General features: G+C 45.8%; 1 protein-coding gene across 1 annotated transcript in view; it reads right to left on the bottom strand.

Moving 5' to 3' along the window:
• The window catches only part of FRG1 (FSHD region gene 1), a 315,590-nt gene that overhangs the window by 105,026 nt on the left and 187,749 nt on the right, over window positions 1-22,815 (bottom strand). The window contains exon 6 of the mRNA XM_069631557.1: window positions 19,596-19,700. Coding sequence (XP_069487658.1) covers window positions 19,596-19,700 — 105 coding nt within the window. The remainder of the gene's footprint in view (window positions 1-19,595; window positions 19,701-22,815) is intronic.

Genomic DNA, 22,815 nt, shown 5'->3' with positions numbered 1-22,815 from the left:
GAAGAGGGCGCGGTTGGAAGAGAGCCGCCCGGCATTCCGCACAGCAACAGACCTCAAGTCAGTCTACTTATCACAGCGCCTGCGCTATTAGTGCCTATAGGAGGGAGGCTAGCTCTTTTTGCGCATGCATGGGATTCCTTTTCAGGGGACGCTTGGGTCAGAGAAACAGTGCGCGGCATGCGTCTAGAATTTTTTACTCAACCTTTTCAGGTAACCCGTCCCATTCCAATCGCTATGTCCAAGCAGGACGAGATATAGCTGGACAAGGAAATTCACAGTTTAGCACTAAAGCAAGCGATTCGTCCCTGCACAAGTGCGCAGAAAACAAAGTACGCCCAATAATAAATTTCAGGGCCCTCAACGAGTTTATAGTTTACCGCCACTTCAAGATGGAGGGCATTCACATGCCCAGGGACCTTCTGAGACCCAACGACTGGCTCATGCGCCTGGACCTGAAAGATGCACATCTCGCGGTGCCCATACATCAGGACCACGCGAGCTACCTAAGATTCTCCTAGGGAAACCGAGACTGGGAATTCACAAGCCTTCCGTTCGGTCTTTCCTCAGCTCCGTGGGCCTTTTCCAAACTTTTGAGGCCAGTTGTAGCACATTTGAGGGAACAAGGCGTCAGACTGATAATATATTTAGACTATATTATCTTCATGGCGCAATCGCAAGCTCTGGTAGAGAATCAGACCAAGCTTGCCATAGATCTCCTACACAGTCTCGGATTTCTTATAAATGGGGAGAAATCTTGCCTTCTGGCATCCAAAACCCTAGAGCTTTTAGGGTTCGTCATAGAAACTCAAACAGCGCAACTCCGCCTTCTGGCGTTCAAGATCCACTCTACCAAGCAGGAGATCCGCAGACTCCTTCAGAGGGAGCATATATCACTTCGCGACTTAGCAAGGGTGATAGGCCTCCTTTCCTCGTCTATCCAGTCCATCTTTCCAGGACTGCTACACTATCGAGAGTTACAGAGGCTCAAGAGTCAGCATCTAAGACGCAGCCCTTCTTACTCACAACGGTTGACCCTATCTGCAGAGGCAAGAACAGAGCTCAACTAGTGGCTCGTTCACATGGAAGCCTGGAATGGCCGAGCGATCTTCGGTTCCACTCCAGACATAGTGATAGAATCAGATGCCAGTCGTTCCGGCTGGGGAGCGCGATGCGGTTCAGTGGCCACAGGAGGGACATGGTCACCCCAGGAACTCGATATGCACATAAACTGTCTCGAGCTGCTAACGGGTTCCTTCGCGGTACGCTCCTTTACCAAAGAAAGAGTGTGTTGTTGCATTTTACTCAAAATGGACAACATTTCGGCGGTGAGATACATCAACCATCTGGGGGGCACCAGATCTCGCCTTCTGGCGGAACTAGCCAAAGACTTTTGGCACTACTGCCTCGAACACCAGATTTCAGTCACAGCGGAATACCTACGAGGCCTGACGAACATAGTGGCAGACTGGTATTCCCGGAACACAGTTGACTACAGCGACTGGAGACTACACAGGGAGGTCTTTCTGCGCCTTCAGCAGATTTGGGGTCCCATGTCCAAAGATCTCTTTGCCTCACGCCTGAACACTCTACTGATATTTTTCAGCTGGAATCCAGATCCAGCGGCAGCCGCTACGGACGCCTTTCTCCAACATTGGAGCGAAGGAGTACATTACGCCTTCCCTCCCTTCAACATGATAACAAGGACCCTGGCGAAGGCCTGTCAGGAGCATTCAGAGCTGGTTCTTATAGCTCCGGTCTGGACTTGTCAGATCTGGTATCCAGTTCTTCTGGAACTTTCTACGGATTTTCCAATCCTTCTACCCCCAATTTCCAGATCTCCTGCTGAATCCTGCAGGTCAGCATCGCACTCTCCTCCTACAAGGGTCTCTGGTCCTAGCAGCTTGGAGGATTTCAGGGCTAGGTGGAAAGTTCCAGGCATGTCCCACTTGGCAGTCAGTCTCATCGAGGAGAGTTGGGCTCCGGCCACTCTCCAAAGATACTCTAAATCATGGATGGCCTGGGGAAACTGGTGTCGGGACAGAAGCTTACATCCAGCTTCAGTGCCTGTAGAGGAAATTCTTAATTACTTAGCATCTTTGGTGGAAAAGGGTCTGGCATACAGAACGGTCAACGCATACCGCTCTGCTATTTCAGCAGGCCACGACCCCATCAAAGGAGTTCCAGCCGGTGATTACCATTTGGTATGCAGGCTCCTTAAAGTTATCAGGCTGGCGAATCCGTCTCAGTCTCGTTACTGTAAGCTTTGGGACGTTGCCAAGGTGTTGAACCTTTTTATATCCTGGCCAGATAATCAAGAGTTATCTTGCACGGCCATATCTGGCAAGCTCACTACACTTCTCTGCCTTGTCTCTTGTAGGAGAGTTTCTGATGTCAGAGCCCTCGATCTGGCGGGCAGGGCCTTCTCTCCCGACAGCATAGTATTCCACATACATAGAAGGACGAAGTGCAACTCCAGAGTGATTTCCTACCCTGCCTTTAGGGATTAGCCTAAGCTCTGCTTAGTCAGATGCCTCAAAACTTATGAGGATGTCACGGCTCTGCTCAGGACCTCCCCTGACGGACAACTGTTAATAGCTTTACATAAGCCTCAGAGCGGTTTCCACTCCTATCTTAGCACGCTGGGTGCGGTGGACCTTAACACAGGCAGGCATAGATACCTCGCACTTCGGCACTCATTCTGTGAGAGGAGCAATGGCTTCTAAGGCTTTTCAAGTTGAGATCAGACTAGAAGACATTATGAGAATGGCGGATTGGTCGAGCAAATCGATTTTTAAACAATTCTACCTGAAACCGGTAGAACGCCAGCATCGATTGTGGTAAGTAAGCTTTAAACCAGTATAATGGGAGTCTCCGGTCTTGACATAGAATAAAGATTTTCCATAATAGCTTACTAGAAAGTCTTAATTCTATTAAAGATACGGAGGCGAGCATTATCCCACCCGGCGAGAAATCGGGTCGCACTGACTGTAGACCGCATTATCTGCGCTCATAATTGTTATTTATTGTTCAAACACATGACTGTTTCTTTGGAATAACATAGCATATTTCTCTCCCTCCCTCTTTTGGGAACTAGGGTTGTAATATACATGGTCTAATTACGATTATATTTCTCCTTCTTTGACAGCTCCTGCCGATAAAACCACCTAATCAGAAGCCTCTTATTTTTGCTTACTACTACGAGTTGTCCACGGTTATGAATCTTCGTTTGTCAAGTTTGCAGCTTCGAAAGAGGAAGTGCATCATATTCAAGGCTGTTTATGAGAGGACCTGTTACCTCATTGGCGGACGTTAGTCACATGTTACTGACATTGGACTGGATTTTCCCTCAGGCATCTGGGAAATGTAGTTTGTTTACAGTGTTATAAACTTTTTTCAAATCATTTTACTGTTAAACTTATATGCATATTTTCTGTTATGCGAAAATATCTTGCTGCTGAGCACTTTCTTTAAATATATAAAGAAACAAAGAAGCATAATGCTCGCCTCCGTGTCTTTAATAGAATTAAGACTTTCTAGTAAGCTATTATGGAAAATCTTTATTGTTAGGCAAAGTTTGAATGCATTACTCTTTGGGAGCACTACAAGCAACTAGGACTACAGGTATAGGCAACCCAACCTTTAGTATAAGCTTGTACTACACAGTTTTGGTAGCATGTTGAGCAGCCAGGCTTCTCTCAAGAGGGAAACGTGAGCAGTAGTGGAGTTACACAAAGATTCACAGTTACAGGTATTCAAATAAACTCTTAATTCAAGGTTTCTTGCATAAACAATTAATAATGTATTCATCAGTCAGTTATAACGCCTTCTCTAGGAGGGAGCAATATATTAGTAACACAAATATGACATGCATTAATTACCGTAAAAGCATTTCTTATGATTGTATCAGCTTAGATTCACATGCTGTGCATATAGTCCGACATCCAGTGGTCACCGGAGAGTATTGCATCTTGTCTTTCGAGAATCGAAAGGGGACGTTGAGATGGGCGTGTCTGTAACACTATCCTTACGTGATGTGTAGTGTAACCAAGATCCCTCACGTGTCGAGGTCAATCCGATTGTGTTTTTTCTGCCGTGAAGGAGCCTTATGACTATCGTGAGTGATTACAGAAGAGAGAAAGTATTAAGACGTCTATGTTCCTTCCATCCGAGCAGGGAGGAAGGGCGGGCGCATGTGAATCTAAGCAGATACAATCATCAGAAATGCTTTTACAGTAAGTAATGCAGGTCTTCTGATGTTTGCTAATCTGCTTAGAATCACATACTGTGCATAGACTAGCGAGCAGTACCCAGAGTTGGAGGTGGGTTGTGAGAAGGAACATTAGTGAAAAGATGTTTTAGTACCGCATGTCCCATCTGAGAATCAGACCTAGAGTGAGTGGCTAGGCAATAGTGTCTTGTAAAGGTGGGAACAGAACTCCAGGTTGCCGCCTTGCGAATGGACTGAATGGAAACATTTGCAATGAATGCTATGGAAGCCCCAGTGCCTCGAGTAGAATGTGCTCCAGGATTGAAGGGCAGTTCTCTCTTAACAAGAGTGTAGCAGAGTGTGATGCATTTGACAATCCACCTAGAGATAGTGGATTTGGAGACCGCTTCTCCTTCTCTTCCTGCCGCCATTGAAACAAAAAACTGATTAGTTTTCCTTGGTGGTCAAGTTCTTTCCATGCAGAACATGACTGCTTTGGGTACCCCAAGTGTGTGCAGGATTCTTTCTCCCATGCTTGAAGGGTTTTGAAAGAACGTTGGCAGTTCTATCGATTGGTACACATGGTACTTAGAAATTAATTTAGGCGCAAACCTAGGGTGAGTGCGTAGAACCACCTTATCTTTGTGTACTGTTACAAAATGGGTCTAGGACTGAGAGCACTTGTAGTTCAAATACCCTCATAATGGAGGTAATCGCTAATAAAAAGGAAGTCTTATAGGTGAGATCTTTAAGACTCGCTCTCTGCATAGCCTCAAAGGGAGGCCCCATAAGTCTGGTCAACACCACGTTTAGGTCCCATCCGGGAGCCGGGTTAGAAATGGGTGGGTGAATTCTTTTCACTCCCGAATCAAAAAATAGGGCTCCTGGTGTGGAACCTATTCTACCCAGGAGGGTTAACTAGGAAAACAAAAGATACAAATGAATAGGTCCAAGGATGCTAGGCTCAGAACAACACCTCCACATGTATTATCAAACTCTGCATTGCTAAGGAAGGAATCACTCTTCAATAGTATGTTGTAGAGATAAATCTCATTTTTTTATATTAAAGTTGTGTGCAAAAAGACATAAATCCAACATTTAGAGAAATTAAGACATCAAAATGGTTTGCTAAAACAGAACAATCAGACAAAAAAATATATTTACAACACACAGTGACAAAAAAACATTTTTTGGGACAATCTCCAAATTGTGTGTGTGTAACAAACCCGACTCCTATTAGGATTTGCCAAGAAATTCACATATTGCAGTGTACATATACAAGTCAACATTTGTGGAAAACACATAGAACAATGGTAGGTACACAAAATTATTTTTCTTGCGTAAACAGCATTAATGTGCTGTAGTTTTGGGGGGAGTAGTGCGTCTACACCAGGTGTTTCAGCCGTTTCTAGGTGGGCCTCATCTTTAACACGGCCTTCATCAGGACGGAGTTCTGTGTAGATTGACGTCTGTGCTGCAGGGGAAGGAGACTACAGTCAGGGGGGTGTCTGAGCCAAAATTATTTATTCAGTTTGAGTGAATCACGTGTGGTTGATGTAAAATCAAAAAGCACATAGCTTACCTATGGGTTAATAGATTTCACAGGCGCTAAATTTGAGATCTGCTAGCCGCATGGGCTGGTCTCTGTATGGTCCTGTTGCAAATAACAGAGGACGAGAGAAGCAAAGGGAGGTTGAAGCTAAACATGTCCCCGTTTAAAAAGGCATGAAAAATTTTATTATATGCAGGGAAAAAAATCTTACCTCTCGCTGGAGGTCAAAAAATGCTGATCCAGGGTGGTATCAATGGGAAACAGACACGGCTTGCATAGCTAAAAAATATATATGGCTCAAGGTGAGTGTGGTTACATAGTAACAACTGTCTCATATATATAGCAGTAAGTGCAGGGTTTATTTTAAAGTACCTGTGAGGGTTGCAGCATGGGCAGCCTGTCTGCCAAAAAAGTACGAGCTGGAGCTCCTCAGGCTGCTGTGTCACAGTTGAGACTGCAGGGGCCTGACTGCAAAGCGTTGGTAACGCTGTTGCTAGGTCCCTGTAGGTATTTATATGTCAGCCATCTTGCAATGGCCCTAGGATCGAGTGAGAAACAAAATGATGGATTCTGCTCCATCCGGGGGCACAAAAAAAGCTCAATCAATTATGGGTGTGATTAGTGTCAACGCCTGTCTAAAAAGTTAATTTAGACAATATTGTTGACAAACGGTTGTCATGGCAACCAGGTGATAGACCGTTTCCACTTACTGGAATAGCAATATCAAGTGTTCGGTTTTCTTGCTTCCCTGAGAATGTCCATACATCTCTGAGGGAGCTGCAGGTGCCCAAACTATGACTTCAGCAGTCAGGCCGCTAAGTTCAATGTCTGCGGGCATGGGTGAAGCGTCTCCCCTTTGTCTTGCAATATGTTGTACGGGCAAGGCAGTTTCACTGGAGGAGATAGGGACATCTCCATTAGAAGAGCGAACCAGGGTTGGCAGGCCCACATGGGGCCACCAGTAGCATTGTGACTGGTTCCTGGTGCATCTTATGCACTATCTTGTTGAAAAGGAGAGTCGGGGAGGGGGATGGGAGTGAAGTGTAGTCAAATTTCCCTGACCATGTTATCCAGAGTCTGTTCCCCTTGGAACGGTTTTGGGGGTACCTGGAGGCATAATCTTGGCATTGAGCGTTCCCCAGAGTTGCGAACAAGTCAATCTCTGGGAAGCCCCATTCTGCAAAAACGTTGGAGACGATGCCTTTGTGTAATCGCCATTCGTAATCCATGGGCAGTGGGAAATCTCTGCCGAGTACGTCTGCTAGAAGATCGAGTTCCCCTAGAACATGTTGTGACAACAGGAACTTGTGTTTGAGCGCCTACTTCCAAATGTTCTGCGACAGTTTGGACAGCCCTGGAGAGTGAGTGCCCCCCTGTTTGTTCAGAGAGTACATGGCCGTGGTTCTGTCTGTCTTTCCTTGCAGTTGTGTCTGGAAAGCTTTTAGTGCTTTGAACACTGCTAACAGTTCCAACAGGTTTATGTGGTTAGATGCTATGTCCGACGACCAAACTGTGCGCTGTTTGGTGAAGCAGGTGAGCTCCCCACCCTGTGAGAGATGCGTCTGAGAGTGGCTTCCACTGCAGGGGTGGTGAAGGATTTCCCCTTCAAGAGTTTGTCCCTCAACCACCACCGCAGCGAGAGAAAGAGGGCTGGAGAGACAACCACTAGATCGTCGCATTGTCCGCTGACCTGACACCACTGGCTGTTGAGCCATTCCTGCATGCGCAAGCGCGCGTGAGGAACCAAGTAAATACATGATGCTATCATTCCTAACAGTCACATAGCCTTGCGAAGCGTCACCTCTCGACTGGCTACATATTGAGGGATTCGAAACAGCATGTTTTGGGCCCTCTCGTTGGAGGGGAAGACGAGGCAGTCCTTTGTTCGAATTAGAACCCCTAGGAACTGCTTGACCTGACTGGGGTCTAGGCTGGATTTTTTCTTGTAGATAGAGAATCCTAGACTGAATAAAAGATCTATCTTTTTTTGGCATTTGGCAGACAGGTTTCATAAGAGTCCGCTGTTATGAGCCAGTCGTCGAGGTAAGGATAGACCGGGATGGATTGCCTGCGCAGGTGTGCTGCTACCACCGCTAGTACCTTTGTAAATACCCTGGGTGCAGATGCTATGCCGAAGGGTAGTAACTTGAACTGATAATGCTCGTCTTGTAGCATAAATCTGAGGTATTTTCTGTGCGCCAGCAGCATTGAAATATGAAAGTATGCATCTTTCATGTCCAGTGTTGCCATGTAATCCCCCTGTGATAGCAGGGGAATTACTTCCTACAGAATGACCATGCAGAACTTTTGTGACTTTACTAATTTGTTCGCTGGGTGCAGATCTAATACAGGGCGCATGGTTGGATCCACTGAATGAATACCTTCTTTTACCTGTGACAGAGGTACGACCTCTATGGCTCCCTTTTCTTGAAGTGTCTCGACTTACTGAAGGATACGAAGATGGTCTGGTGTCAGTCGTCTTGCTCGTGGAGGTCTGAACGTTGGGGACTGGTTGAACTCTATACAGTACCCGTGGGCCATGGTCTTTAGCACCCACTGGTCTGCAGTTATCCCCTCCCATGCTTGAAGGAACAATGTTAGCCGACGGGGAGGCATGGTAGGGGACCAGAATCTTTGGGACATTTTGAACCTGAGGCAGGGGAGCCTCTGGGGGTAGAGTTCCGGCCCCTTCCTTTCCCACGATGCTGACCCCCACACCCCTCCTGGGGATACAGGGTGGTGTATCGGCTGGTTCCCTGTGGAGAGGACACATTGTTTCCCGAGGTGTGCTGTTGTTGAGGGAAGCGTTGGCCACGAAAAAGCCGTCCGGACCCAGATCCTCGTCTTGTAGAGAGTCTTTGTGTGATTTGGTCGAGTGTCTTCAGGGCGTCATACTCCTTTTTTGCGGTCTCGAGGGCCTCGTCCAAGGGTTCTTCCAAGGGTTTATTTATAAGTGACGCTTACGTCTCTGGCTTGAACCCAGAGTTCCTTAGCCACGCGTGTCTCTTTAGGAGTGTGCCCTAAGCCAGAGATCAACCAGCTGATTTGGCGGAATCCAATGTGTTTTTAAGTATGCATGATTCACTTGTCTGCCCTCAGTCGCAGTGGCCAGGAGACGAGTGCGTAGCAGTCAGGGAACCTTCTTTAGGCCTTCTTGTAGGAAGGCCCACTGAGCGTCCGCATAGCTGGCCAATAAGGTGGTATTGTTGGCGATACATGTTGAAAAAGCTTCAGCGGCCGTGACCCTCTTCCCAAGGGCGTAAAGTCATTTACCTTCTTTGTCAGGGGGTGGCTCGCCGGTTGACAGAGGAACCTCTGCCCTATTTCTTGTAGTGGTCACCACCAGAGTCTGGGTGGAATGACCTCTGATATAAAGGGGGTTTGAGGGAGAAGGACGAAAAAGCGTTTCTATCCTCAGATTAACACCTCTTGTAAGAGCAGGTGTTGATAATGAGGGAGCCAGACGCTTTTATAGTGAATTGAGAGGAATAGCCTGGCTGGCCGGTGGCTTCTCTTTGAGAATGTCCTCCACAAAGTCAGCTTCATCTGTGGCGATCTTGAAGTGTTCAGCTGCTTTGCACAACACGATGTTAAAAGTCATTTGATCATTCACTGGCGAGGGCCGTCTAGTGAGAGTGGTCTGGGGGAATCCAAACACAAGGCATCAGGATCTGGTGAAGGATTTGGAGACGGCCATGGCTGAGGGTCACCCATATCCGGGTTTTCCCACCACTCCTCTATGGGATCAGGCATGGCCTCAGGATTGATGAACTGATCATCATGAGTGTCTGCAGGAATCTCCAATTCAGTGAGGCCATAGGCTTATATATCCTATTCCTGAGCTATATATAGGGTCCAAAGGGCTCTGATCCCGTGGTCTTCTAGGCTTGGGTTGCTCTGAACGGGTAACAAACCTGTCCAGCATTTCCATACAATTTTCAAACTTTTCTCTAGTCCAAACAGAAGACCCAGAATGGCCTAGAGGTGGAAAAGGTTCTTGAAAGCGCTCTTCTGCCGTGAAACGTCAGGATTTTTGTCTCAACGTTGAGGAAATCCCTTCCTAGCCCTCCGAAAACTCCTCCCGGGGACCGACAGAGGTGGGGTGTCCCTTTCTTTCGGCTTAGGGGAGGGTTCCGCTACTCCCCTTAGGCTATCCTTGGATTTCGACGGATCCTTGGCCTTTTCCATAGGCCTCGGTGAATCTCTTGACTGCCGTTTATGAGAATCAGCGGAAATAATTCTTGCTATGTTGTCGGCAACGTCCTCCACAGACGGAAGGCGGGTAGCCTCGGCTTGCAATTGTAAAGGAGCCTTTTTCGGCAGAGCTGGGGCTTTGTCTTCGGCGAGCGCCTTCTTCGGCGGAGCCGGAACCCTGTCGCCGGACGCCTTCTTGCGATCCGTCTCGACAGAACCTGGAATATTAGAAATAGTGCCCTTTGTCTTTGATGGGCCGTTCGCTAGGTGCATATGCGGCTGCGTGGAGGGCTGCCGATCCTGACGGTCGGCGGGTACCACTGGAACTTCCAGTGTACCCGTTGGCGCGGAGGTCTTCTTCGACTTGATCGAAGATTGACTCGGGGTTGTGTGCTTAGTGCTATGTAAATGTTCGTCTTTGCCGCCGGGGTGTACCTTCCCCATAGCAGTGCCTGAGGCGTGCATGGCGGGGCCGGGGATAGATGATGTGAAGCGGGAGCGCTCCGTCGAAAGGTCAATGACTTCCGGTTCGGAGGGCTGTTCGTCACTATTGACGTCATCACATTCGGTGGCTGCGGCAGTGGGAGATAACTCGGCCTTCGACATCCCGTAGGCCGCCCACCCCTTGACTTTGCGCTCCTTTATTGTCTTAGGACAGAGGAGCTTACAAGCCGAGCAACCTAATTTGTTGTGATCTAGGGGCAAGCAAAGGTTACACAGTTTATGATTAACGCTTCAAGGAAATTTGTCTTTGCAAATGGGGCAAAACCTAAATGGAGTCCTCTCCATAGCTGAGGATGGGTAGAGCGACGAAGACCAAAAGGGAAAGAGGAAGGAAAGGGAAAGGCATTCTCAGATTGTACAGAAATGTCCACCCCGACCCCACTCTCCCTACTGTGTAGGCTGGCGGAAGACCCGGCCACGTGGTCGGCAGCACCGACTGGATCACCGTCTGTCAAAGTTCTGATGATTCAGGTTTTCGGCAGAGATCTGGAACAGCTGTCGAAATAGGGGACAGATAGGGTGATCTTAAGTATTTTATAAACACTATTCGACCAAAGGTCGAATGGACAATAGGAAATGTCTTTGACGAGCGCCGCTTAAGGCGATCAGTATGCTAGGCAGAAAAAAACGATCTGAAGGACCTCGACACGTGAGGTATCTTGGGTACACTACACGTCATGTAGGGAAAGTGTTACAGGCCCGCCCATGTCGACGCCCCCTTTCGATTCTAGAAAGACATGATGCTATACTCCGCGGTGACCACTGGATGTCTGACTATATGCAAAGCATGCCATTCTAAGCAGATTAACAAACATCACAAACTTCAATACTGTACACTATGAGTTTCTTGATCAGACAAGGCCCTTTTGGGATGGCCCACGGACAACCTACACCCACGGGTGACTTCAGTAACAAGGGTGTTGGGGACATTAATACCTTACTGTTGGCATACAGAATACTCTTAATAGTTGGTAAAAGGCAAAGGTTATTAGAACACAAGAAATTACAATTATTCTTAAGCAGGGAAAATACTTTCAGATAACAAGAGAAGAGTCATTCAATTCAATAGGCTAAGCCAAAGTCAATGGGCAAAAGTCTTTGTACAGGATGCAGCACTTCAGGTAGGTAAATGGAAAAGTCTTTGCACAAGTTCTTAGACTCTTAGGCGTCTTTGATAAAAAGAAGAACCAGATGTAGGGCCACAAGCTGATTAGACTTGTGAGTTGCAGAGGTTACCAGCACTTCCACAGTAAGAGGCAAGTTCTCAGACTTATTTTACAGTACATTGGTAAAGAAGAAAAGATGCAGCTGAAGACTTCTGATCCTGTGCAGCTCTGCAGATCTCACTGTTCCTGGGCCTCAGTCATGGGGACAAGAGGGAGGACGTCGGGGGACTCCTGCACTGCACTGGCACTGTCAAAACTGGCAACCGGCAAACTTCACTTTCGGTGGTGGTTTTGCATTTCAGCTCCTTGCGGTACAGCAAATAGCAATAAGCGCTGTTTCTGGCTGTCAAGGTGGACTTTCCTCACATCAGAGGACCCGCACTCAACAGAGGGGGGGAGAGGGGGTGAGGGGGTCAGGCTTAGTCAGTCCTGCTTCATGCGAGTCCAGAGGATCTTCCAAAAGCTTTAGGCCAGTTTACAAGCAATGCACCCAATCTGGTGTCCCTCTCCCTGGCTCTACGGTTTCCTGCAGCACACTGAGGAAATGCAATCGGCTCCGAGATGGGTGTCCAGGTGGCTTACTTGGGAGTTGATTGGTCCCACCAACTCAAAGGGAGAAGTCGTCCTTGCAGGGCTTCTCTGTCGGTGCGAACTTGGTGATTCTGACCTGCAGCAGGGCTATACCGGGCAAAACAACGGTCCAGGAGTTGCAGCAGCCCTCCTCTTCAAGCTCTTCTTCGGTTCCTTCGTCCAGTGGTCGACAGTCTTCTAAGCCAGGAGACTCACCTTTTATTCAGTTGTCTCCCATTCATTTCAGCCTAGCTGTCACTCACCCAGCAGAGTGGCTGTCCTTGTCGGACAGTCAGCCAGCCAATCACGCCAGAGTGCATTTGGGTCTCCTAGGAGACTAAGCACAGGGAGTTTCGGGCACCTCCCTCACTTCCTGCCTAACCCAGAATCTCTGGAGCCAGAGGCGGGTTTCAGTCCTGAAGCTGGCCAAAGGCGAATTAACCTAGAGACCAAACCTAGTTTGGCACGCACAGAAAAACTCGAAGGACCTTTCCACAAAGAAATGGCAAAAAAGGACGACCGCGGACCATTTTAACAAAGGAGGCTAAGCACCATTTTGAAAAACATGGCTCCCGTGATTTAATGTTACCGGAGATGCAAATAGTTCGCAGACAGGGTAAATCACAGTAGTTCATTACAAAACCACTGCCACCAGCCATTCTGAGAGGAAAGGGTAATACATAAATGCTACATGAGTAACTAGACACAGGGTATAATAAGTAACCCCTACATAACTCTATTGTAAGATAGGGTGTGCTGGGTCTAGAAATTTACAGGACTAAGTGAAGTCAATTTCACTCCACTGCTCTGGGAAACAGTAGTTGATCCCAGAGAAGGAATTTAAACCTTGGGAAGCCTAGAAGACTCACCTGTGCCACTGCGCTGAAGGTGCTGTGTGACAATTGTAAAATATGATGCCTATGGAGTTGGTTAGACTCCATAACCAAAAGAATCACAGTGTATAAAATCACATAGAAATACATGAGAGGGTGGGAAAAGGGTCTCACTCTCTACTGGTAAAAAAAATCAAGTCCTCAAAAACCAGCAAAGTTGCTGGGGGTTTCCAAGGTGGAGGGAATTAGCACATTTTTGAGAATTCTCCCTAACAGAGATGACCACAAACTACAATATTCCATCTAGTTTAGCCAGTACTCTGCCCACTAAACAAACTATTCTGCTTAGTCTTTCTTACCTCTTACATAATGAATACACAAAGCAAACTAAATACTCACGCAAAGTAGTGATCAGTAGTTCCATCCAGTCTGTACACCTACAGATCTATTTCAATACCAAACACTGTAGTTAGCCTCTAAAGCTCGTTTTGCTTTATAATTTTATTATATATTACCACCTGCAGGAGACAGTTGGCCAAACTGTTTTCAGAGCCTTTTTTAATCACATCTATTTGTGTCCATTCATGCAACAAACCTTTTACATTTTACAGACACTCCTCTATGGCTCGCAAAGTCTTTTCACCCACTTGCACAGTGGAGTACAATTTATGAAGGGCTAGTAGCATTTACAAGAGATGTTTGAAACCTTTATTTAACATTTACTTTGCTTGCAGAATATGTCAAATAAAGGTTTCACTGTGCATGGCTGGCCTCTGGGTTGGAGCAGTGTGTCAAACAAAGCCCGCTTGTAGTGACATGCACCATTTTACAGAAATCACATTTTAAATTTGTTCTCCTCGGTTGCTATGGGTCGAGTGCATTTTTCTTAGGTTTAATAGGTAAACTAAGTTATCGGACCTGCAGGTCGAGCTGAAGTTGAATGAATTTGCAAGGCCTGTCTCCTCTCACTAATGTCTAATTTCAGCGGTATGCAAAACTTCTGTATCGTTGGTCATTTCATGTCTTTGGTACAAAAAACTTCTGGTGACATTAACAATATTAGTACAAAATTGCTGATCAAATGGGTATGTTTGCTAATCAAAAATATTTGAATTAGCAAACGCTGCTAATCAATTTTTGAAAACTAATGTATGCCTTGCCAAGGTATAGTTTGTTCACTTGTGAGTTCAATAGATAGGAATTCACTATAAGGGTATTTAGTACTGTTGTCATTCAGTTCTGAACTGTATAGGTGTTAAGATCTCCAATTTGCTTTGTTGCTATAATTCACTGTAGAATGCCTTGAACAACATGCCCATTACTCAGATGTTCGTAGCAATTAAAAAGGTTTCATTCATTTCATTTCTGTGTTTTAAGTCTCTGTAAGTTGCTTTTATAATGTGCCCAGCACTCCAGGACCTCTGTAACCATTAGAAGCGGTTTCATTCATTTAATGTCCTTGTTGGAAGTCTATGAAAATTGCCTTTGTATCGTACCCAGCACTCAGACTTTCAAAAGCGTGTCTTCACGTACACGCACCCTCTCTGCTACAAAGTATTCTCAGTTATTCAGGAGTTAATGAGGATTCCATCCAGAGAACTTCGAAAACGTGATTTCTCATACACGCGACCACTCCGACACAGAAATCCTCTGCGTAACTTCAATCCTCCTTGTAACTTTTAACACTCACACACCGGGTTTCCTTTTGCATAGAAACTCACTAGTTGCTTCTTACAGCGTTCCCGCAGGACAGATCTCTCTGCCTTTGGTCCTCCGCTTCAGGACTCCTTCTGCCCCCCAGCAGAACGAGCACATGTAAACATCACAAGGGGCAGCCTCCAGGCACAGCTCCACTTTTGTGGTTCGCTCAGCTCCACGAAGTACCAGCACCCAGGCTGCACTCCTGTGAACCGCATACACTCAGCTCTACGCTGCTACCTTTGGCCTCTCTGCTGCTGCTCCCTCAACACCACTGCTTCTCCTGCAACACCCTCTCTTGCTCCACGCTTTCCTACACCTAGATTGGGCCTTTTATAAACCTGTATCCAATTAACAGGCTACAGGTGCAAGTATACCATTAGCCCTGCCTGACCATCATTAAGGGGACATGCTTTACCTCTACTGCTCTAAGCAGGCCTCTTCCTCGTCCCTGTAAGAGAGTGGTAAAAGCACCAAATCCTCATAGGTCCTAGTTGTCTCTTCTTCGTCCCAGTACTTCTAACAATCATACAAGAGTAAGTCAGGGGAATTGACTCAAAATACCCCATAAAGGCGTGGGAAGGGTTGGGTGATCAGTAGTAGGAAAAGGGAGATATCACATCTCTCCTAAAGGCATCCCACTCCCAGTCCGCACAGACACTCCACCCAGGTGATCTTTAACCCTTTTTGCTCTCTTCCTGACACGCCTGGACTGAGGGTATCTCATACGCTTCTATCAGCCCCTGGGACATGGATAACAATATCCCATAACTGCCCCTGGAACAAGGGTTTCCTCCTGGAAGGGGGATGGGGAATACCATGTCTCGCCTGAGGGCCCTCCCCTCCCAATCCAAAAGGACCCTACACCCAGGTGATCCTCCCTCGCTTCTCCATCCCCAGGGTCAGGATGCAAAAGCGACAGCCTTTCCCTGGCGACCTGCGCAGAGGTGTTTTTCACAGAAACTGGGTGTTAATACTGTAATAAGGACCTATGAGGACTAAATTAATGGTGTGTAGTGTGTTAGGTGTAGGGATTGTGAATCTATTTTTCTTTGAGTTAAAAGGTTTCTCCCTTTTTAGTCCAACAACCTGCCATATGCGTTAGGGGCTGCCCACCAGGCCTAGGGCCTTTCACATCTACTATTGGGGTAGGAGGTGTCTTTAGGACACTGCACTTCGTTGCAAAGGTTACTAGGTACTTACTTGTTGAGTTACATAGTGTCCTGGTTAACTGCACACCCATGTTATTTTATGTTGGATGCTGGCCCTTAGCCCAAGACCCACATATAGATATTTGGGTTGGCGAATTCTTGTATAGACATGACTCTTTTTATACATATACTTGGAATCTTTTTAATACTTTGTGTTAAAGTTTCAAGTACTTATTTGAACCAATAGTGTAATATGTGTGACTTATAAAGTGTATATTTTTCTTATATATGTGTACGTGTGTGTACATATGTGTGTGTGTGTGTGTGTGTGTATGTGTGCGCGTACTAATTGTACCTCTGTGTCGACCTACTACTCATACCCGACAGATACGCCTTGTCGCTCTGCTCACATATAAGGGAGGTTTGGCTTCCCTTTCTTGCCAGGTGTTTTAGTCTTTACCCTAGGGTTAGTTGTTGTAGCATCAGAAGGTGGTACAAAAACTGGCTTAGCAGTCAGGGAAAATTAGAAGATGGAGTGAGAGAGAGGGATGACCCTAGCTACAATTTCCCTTAAGAACCCGTTAGACCAGAAAGGACCGTGTTAAGAACCTACGAAACACCCTTGGGCTGTCTGATGACATCAGAGTGGGTGTTTGTGGTGGGCAACTCCGTCACATCATACATTATGTATAAGCAGGACAACTTTAATTTCAGCTGTAGTTAAATTCCCCATGGCCCAGGAAGCGGTGTTCGGGAGAAATTTAATTTCTCGGCTAATCCCCCTTCAACCATAGAAAACCCAGCTCTTTTGCCGGACTTTAGGAATTTTTATCCTGTAGCGAGCAAGACCTTTTTCTCACTCTCACATGTATTTTTATCCGATTTGGACTCTGTGTTTCTTTATTTTTGGAGTCTGACAAACTCAATAGGCATCTACTTTTTTATTGTGACACACAGGACCTTCAGTGCAGTGTCACAGAGAAGTCCCTTGGATTTCTCAAAGTTTAAATACCTTCTCTTGATTAAACTGCTGTTCCCAAGAGTAGTAAAGTGAAATTGGCTTTACTTGCCTGTTTTTCCTATGTGGGTCCAGCACACCCATCTTGTGGAAGTGCTGAGGTGTTACCTAGTACCTTTTCCTACTTACTCAAGTAAAAAAATGTTATGTTACACTCACTACATTTAATGGCTGGTGGCAGTGGTTTAATGTTCCTACCATTGTGCATTTCTACCTCAGCTGCAGTAGTGCCCACATGGGTGCCCATTTTGTCAATATTGCCCCGGTCTTCTTTTTTCACCATTTCTTGCTTTTGAGGTCCTTCTTGGGTTTTACTCGGTGCGCCAACCCAGGTTTAATCCTTTTGTTGGTTTTGCCTTTGGCGGGCTTCAGTGCTAAAGCCCGCCTCTGGCTCTAGTGTGTCTGACAGGACAGGAAGTGAGGGAGGTACCCGAAACTCCCCGTCCTTGGTCTCCTTGGTTACCTTAATGCACCCAGTGCCGATTGCCTGGCTGGCTGTCCTTGCAGGACAGCCACCCTGCTGTGTGAGTGACAGCTAGGCTGTACATGAATGGGAGAAGCCTGCATAAAAGGCAAGGCTTCTTGAACTGAAGGCAGAGTCGACCGCTGGATGAAACATCCGACAAAGGAATCTTGAAGAGAAGCTTCCTGCACCCTCCTGGACCGTTGAACTGCCTGGTGATGCCCTGCTGCAGTGCTGAATATCCAATTCCGAATCGACTAGAGAAGCCCCGGAACAGACAACTTCTTCCCCTTGGTTGGTGGGGCCAACTAATCCCAAGACGAACTTTGCTGGAGGACCTTCCCCAACTGGATGTACTTCTTTGCTGCTGCTAGAACCGAGTGCCAGGGGTCTGGAAATCTGTAGTCGAGTGCATCGTATTTAAGCCGGACCGAAACTCCAGGAAGATCCTGAGGAGCCTCCTGAAGCATGATGACCCAAGCCCGAGATACCTCACCAGAGTGCTGGACTCCAGAAGCAAGGGAAGCCCATCAAGTGTCCAAGATCCGTGGTGGTGCCATTTGCCGCTAGCTGAAACCGTGAAGTGCAGCTGAATTGAAAAGAGCCCGTAGCTGCCGCCGACCTTTGAACTGCAGTGCAGTAGTCCTCCAGACGTCCTTCCTCTTGTCCCCACGACGGAGGCTCAGGAACCCAGGATCTGCAAGACTGCAACCAGAAAAGAAGCCAGCTGGATCCTCTTCAAACCTAAGGTACTGGCCCGACTAAGGGGTACTTACCTCTTGTCTGTAGCTTGCATTATCTCATTTGAGACTTGCAGTAGCTGCTTTAAGAGTTGATCTCAGCTCTGACTTTCACAAGCTAACAGCTTGTGGCCCAACAGTGATTTCTTTACAACTATCTAACTTTGTGCAAGACATCTGTGCTATCTAAAGAAGTGCCTCAGCTCCATAGACATTGTTCAAATCGACTTTGGCTGTCCTGGCTTCCCTGCAGACTCTTCCGACCCATTGACTTTGATTCCAACTGTCCCTCATAGGTGGTGCATAAGTTTAACTTGTATTGCTGGGAAAGATCTAATCTAGACTTCAGTGGGAGATTGAAAAGTGCTCACATGCTCAGACAACCTGTTAACCTTTTTCACAACCTCAGAATTGATCTTGTACAAAATGTGATATATAAATGTCAATACCACTCCAGTAATTGAAGTCACCTCAGAGAGAGAAAGAGAAAGAGAAAGAGAGAGAGAAAGAGAGAAAGAAAGAGAGAGAGAGAGAGAGAGAGAGAGAGAGAGAGAGAGAGAGAGAACAGCATCTCTGACGAGCATCTACTTGCTTATTCTAAATCTGAGAAAGTGTTGTGAAGTGTATTGTGATTGTTGCATATTGCTCTTTTTAAAGAAGGCTTATTTGTAAGTGTTATTTGGATACTTGTATGTGTGAATTTCTATGCTACAGCTCTACAGCTCACATTTACCCCTCTTGATATAAATCTGGCTGCTCAGTCACTCTACCAACTTGTGTAGTACGGAACTATATCAATAGGTGGGTTACCTAATACCAAACGGACAAGACTGGTGTAGTCTCCCACAGGGTTACAGCAGTTCCTAGAGATTCCATCGACAGCCAAACCATCAACAACCATACAATTGACAAAAAAAGCATCTGAAAAAAAACATTGAATGCATTTTTTTTGTTTTAAAGGGGTGGTTCCCCCACCCCATTATTTTAAAACATGAAAACACATTTTGACTAAACTAAACCCTTTACCATTTAAAAAAATGCATTCAATGTTTTTTTTGTATGCATTTTTTTCAATTGTCTGTTGATGCTTTGGATTCGATGCAATGACCGGACACTGGTTAAACTGCATACAATCTTGCCTAACAAGCGGGAATTCACTCCCACTGCATTCTACTACCACCAATGAATCAGCACCCAATGCAAACCACGAGTTTGAATTTGCCTTCTTCCCGGCATCTACTGAAAAGAACAAGTACGACTGTACCAGTTTAGAGTGAAGGACATTGGGGAAACATGGACAGATAGGTCTAAGAACACTATTTGGGAATATACATAGGTCAGCATTCAAACAGGTGCCAACAGGAATGCATCTGCAAAACAAAGGGGAAAGTCCCTTTGTCCTTAACGTGTGCGCACACCCCTCATAATCAGTGCATATTATGCATTTTTGGGATGAGGCACTTTATGTGGTGAAGTAAAAGATAAGAGCGGCAGTTTACCTTGATCATTTCTCCATCTCCTGCAGTTTTGTTTTGTGCTACAATGTCTCCCTCCTCATTGTAGCTGATAAAGCAGCTATTAGATGCCATTAACGCCATTTTCCCCTGCAAAAAAATATCAGCGTAAATGTTGGCCTCATTCAGAAATCCTCATACATATGCCTCCATGATAAGCAACAAAGTGTCACTTTTAAACCAATGTCTTCCCCCAATACATTGCATGAAAACACAAGGTAAAAATCACTGCACAGCAGATCATCATACTTGTACTGCCAGAACAGGTATATCATGCCGAAGGAGCAGCACCAGCCTTAGGAAATTCATAGTTTCAGCTAACTATGAAAGTTTTGGCATTGACCACCTATATTCTGTGATCTACAATTTCTAGCTCTGTGAACCTGTACCTCTTCCCGCATATTCAGATCATGTTCACATTTGTATCCAACTGACTAGTATCTGTTGTTGTCTTTGATGAACTATTATTATCTGTTAGGTATGAATGTGAGCAGTAATACCACTAGTAAATAGTATCAGTCAGCCAATCAATGATAACAGCAAACTTGTATATAAATTAAATTATATACTTGGGAAATAAAATCAATTCAAAATATGGATACAGGCAACTTAGATAACAGTTCAACTGATCTGTTGAATAAATGTGGCTGCCAACACAAGTACACGGGAAAGTACATCACAGACAGGGTTAGAAAGCCAGGCATATTTAAGATGTACAAAAAATTGTCAGTTCTGGAACCGGTTAGCCATCCATTCACTGGGATGGGAAATGTTTGCTCTTGCATGTTAGTTCAACATCCTATTTTTCCCCAGTGAGAACACATCCAGCACTAAAACCCCTCGGTCATGGTATACCAAAGGTGTCCTGTAGTCCTTTCCCTGAGCAGGTAGCCCTGCTTGGATCCTCATGTGGAAGCTCACTGACTATTTTCAGTAGACAGCATGCTACTGCAGAAGCTTGGTGTTCAAGGTACAAAGGTTGCTCCCTCCAGGTCAAAATCAAAATAGTGGCATGGCTTTCGAAGTCCAGTGACACTTCGTTACGAGTTTATGTTTTACCTGATAATGATCAAAACTACGAAACTCCTGTATAGTAGGGTTTGAAATTGCTGGGATCTACTGAACCCCTGCTTCAAATATAGGATAGCCTGGTTAACTTGAAACCAACCTCTATCAAGAGCTACATTTGGCTCCCCAGGCCTCTAGTGTGTTACAAACATGCATACGACATTAACTTTGATTATTTGAGAATATTAATAAAGACAAATTAGGACACATCTAGTACACATTTAAGCAAAATGGTAAAAAGTATCTCCAGTGTAGATTTGTGGTGCGCTGTGCACTTGCGCCTGCTTCCCGTAGTGGTTGCCCTAATTCTCACTGAATTCTAATTTCAAACCTTGCTATAGCCTTATATGGTCACAACTTTTTTAAAACTTCGGGTTGGCAGTTCAGAGTAGTTTGACATGGTCAGTAATCTGATCTCATCAAGAGGGGTAAAGACCGCTCTCGGACAGGGGTGGAGGAGGCTTACCAAGGGGAAACCCAGAACTAGCCCTAGATCTTAGGGGGATAGTGGCAGCTGGGAGGTACCCAATCCTTAACCCTTCCTTAGGTGCTTGCAAAGACCTAGACCTGGGAGCCGAGAAACAACTCGCCAGAGAGACAACCGTTGGAAAGAGACTACTGTTTTGCCATTGGGGAGAGGCAGAACTTGGGAAAAACCTCAATGGACAAGCGGTGGAGTCTCGGGCCATGCTGCCACCCTAAACAGCGGTCGGCAACACAGAGCAGTGACAAGGAGCACCGCTAGACTGTTAGGGTATACAGCAAAGGACACAACCCATATGGAGACCACACTACCTTAGGGGATGCTGGAAGCTACTCTTCACCCATGAATTGGCACATTGAACTTCTTACGTCACAATGTCCACGGTGCAGCAAGCCCGCTTGTAATACAGTGGGCAGGGCTTAGCCCCTTTTTAGAAGACATTCCCCTGCGCATACACACCTCAGGGAAGGAAAATTTAAAGCGGAAACAGAAAACAAGAAGTGTGGGTTGTTCGGCCGAGGTTAGAGGAGGAGGTGGTGGTGGTGGTGGATCAAGAGACCAGCAGGAGGAAGGGGTGTTTGAGTGTGGAGGCGTTTATTGAAACAAGGGGAGTGCGAGGGTACTGCAGTGCGAGTGTGCACATTTGTGTGGCAGGTGAATAGAAGTTTGTGTAAGGAGTGAATGTAAATTGAATGTTACTGGGTGAAAGGACAGTTTGTGTAGTGGGGTGTGTTAAGATGGATTTCTAGAATCTGGCCTGGCAGGCAGATTTTAGGAGGCCACCCTGGTTATAGTGAACAAGGAACTGTTAAGGACAGTTTTTCTGAAGTCCACCTAAGGGCTTAGTAGAACCATACAACTGAGACAGTACACGACTCCACTCTTAATATAAGGCTGTGCCACCAGGGTTCATGGTAGCGTAGACAGAGCAGCCAGACTCATTTTAGGAGGGAGAGAGGGCTGTAGGAAAGTACATTGAACTTGTAGTACACCAAGGATGCAATAGAAACACTGACAACCAGGAGTATTCTAAAAAATAAAGGTTTATTATAAATACACATATAGGCCAAGTTAGATCTTGGGGCAAGTACTAGTTAGTAAAACACTTTTATAAAAACACACACCACTATGCTTGAAGGCACACAGGCCAAAGCATATAACCTTATTTGGAACACCTAACAGAAGTTCTATGTAAGTCACAACAATAATTACTTTAAGATTACATCCAGTAATTCAAGGGTACTAGACCCTAACAGTTGTACCATGACGCTCAGCAGGAAATCACATAGTAATATCAACTCAACAGTATACTTTGCAAAATAGTGACATATATTCTAGGAACAGTAAAAACCTATAACTTCTTTTGGGATAACACAGTTCTACTCAAGGTAAGCAAACCCTTTTGTGTAATTTTCAATTACAGTTGCTTTTCAGTGCACAGACTAAGAAGAGCATTACATTTGGAACTTATTTTTGGAAGGCACACAGCTAACACAAGGGAAGTGAAAACTCTATACTTTTGTTAGGAGCTACCAGCAACCTAAACTGCAAGTATGACCTACGCAGTCTTATTATGTACAGGCTAACAGCAATTAAAGGGAAGCAAGACCCAATTTACCATCGTCCGTAAGAGCTTACCTGAGTCAAGTCCAG

Source organism: Ambystoma mexicanum, chromosome 6q (genome assembly GCF_040938575.1).
Source record: "Ambystoma mexicanum isolate Mex_15411 chromosome 6q, UKY_AmexF1_1, whole genome shotgun sequence".
In the NCBI taxonomy this organism is placed as follows: domain Eukaryota; kingdom Metazoa; phylum Chordata; class Amphibia; order Caudata; family Ambystomatidae; genus Ambystoma; species Ambystoma mexicanum.
Note: the sequence above shows the minus strand (reverse complement) of the source record. Positions and strands in the feature narration are given on the sequence as shown.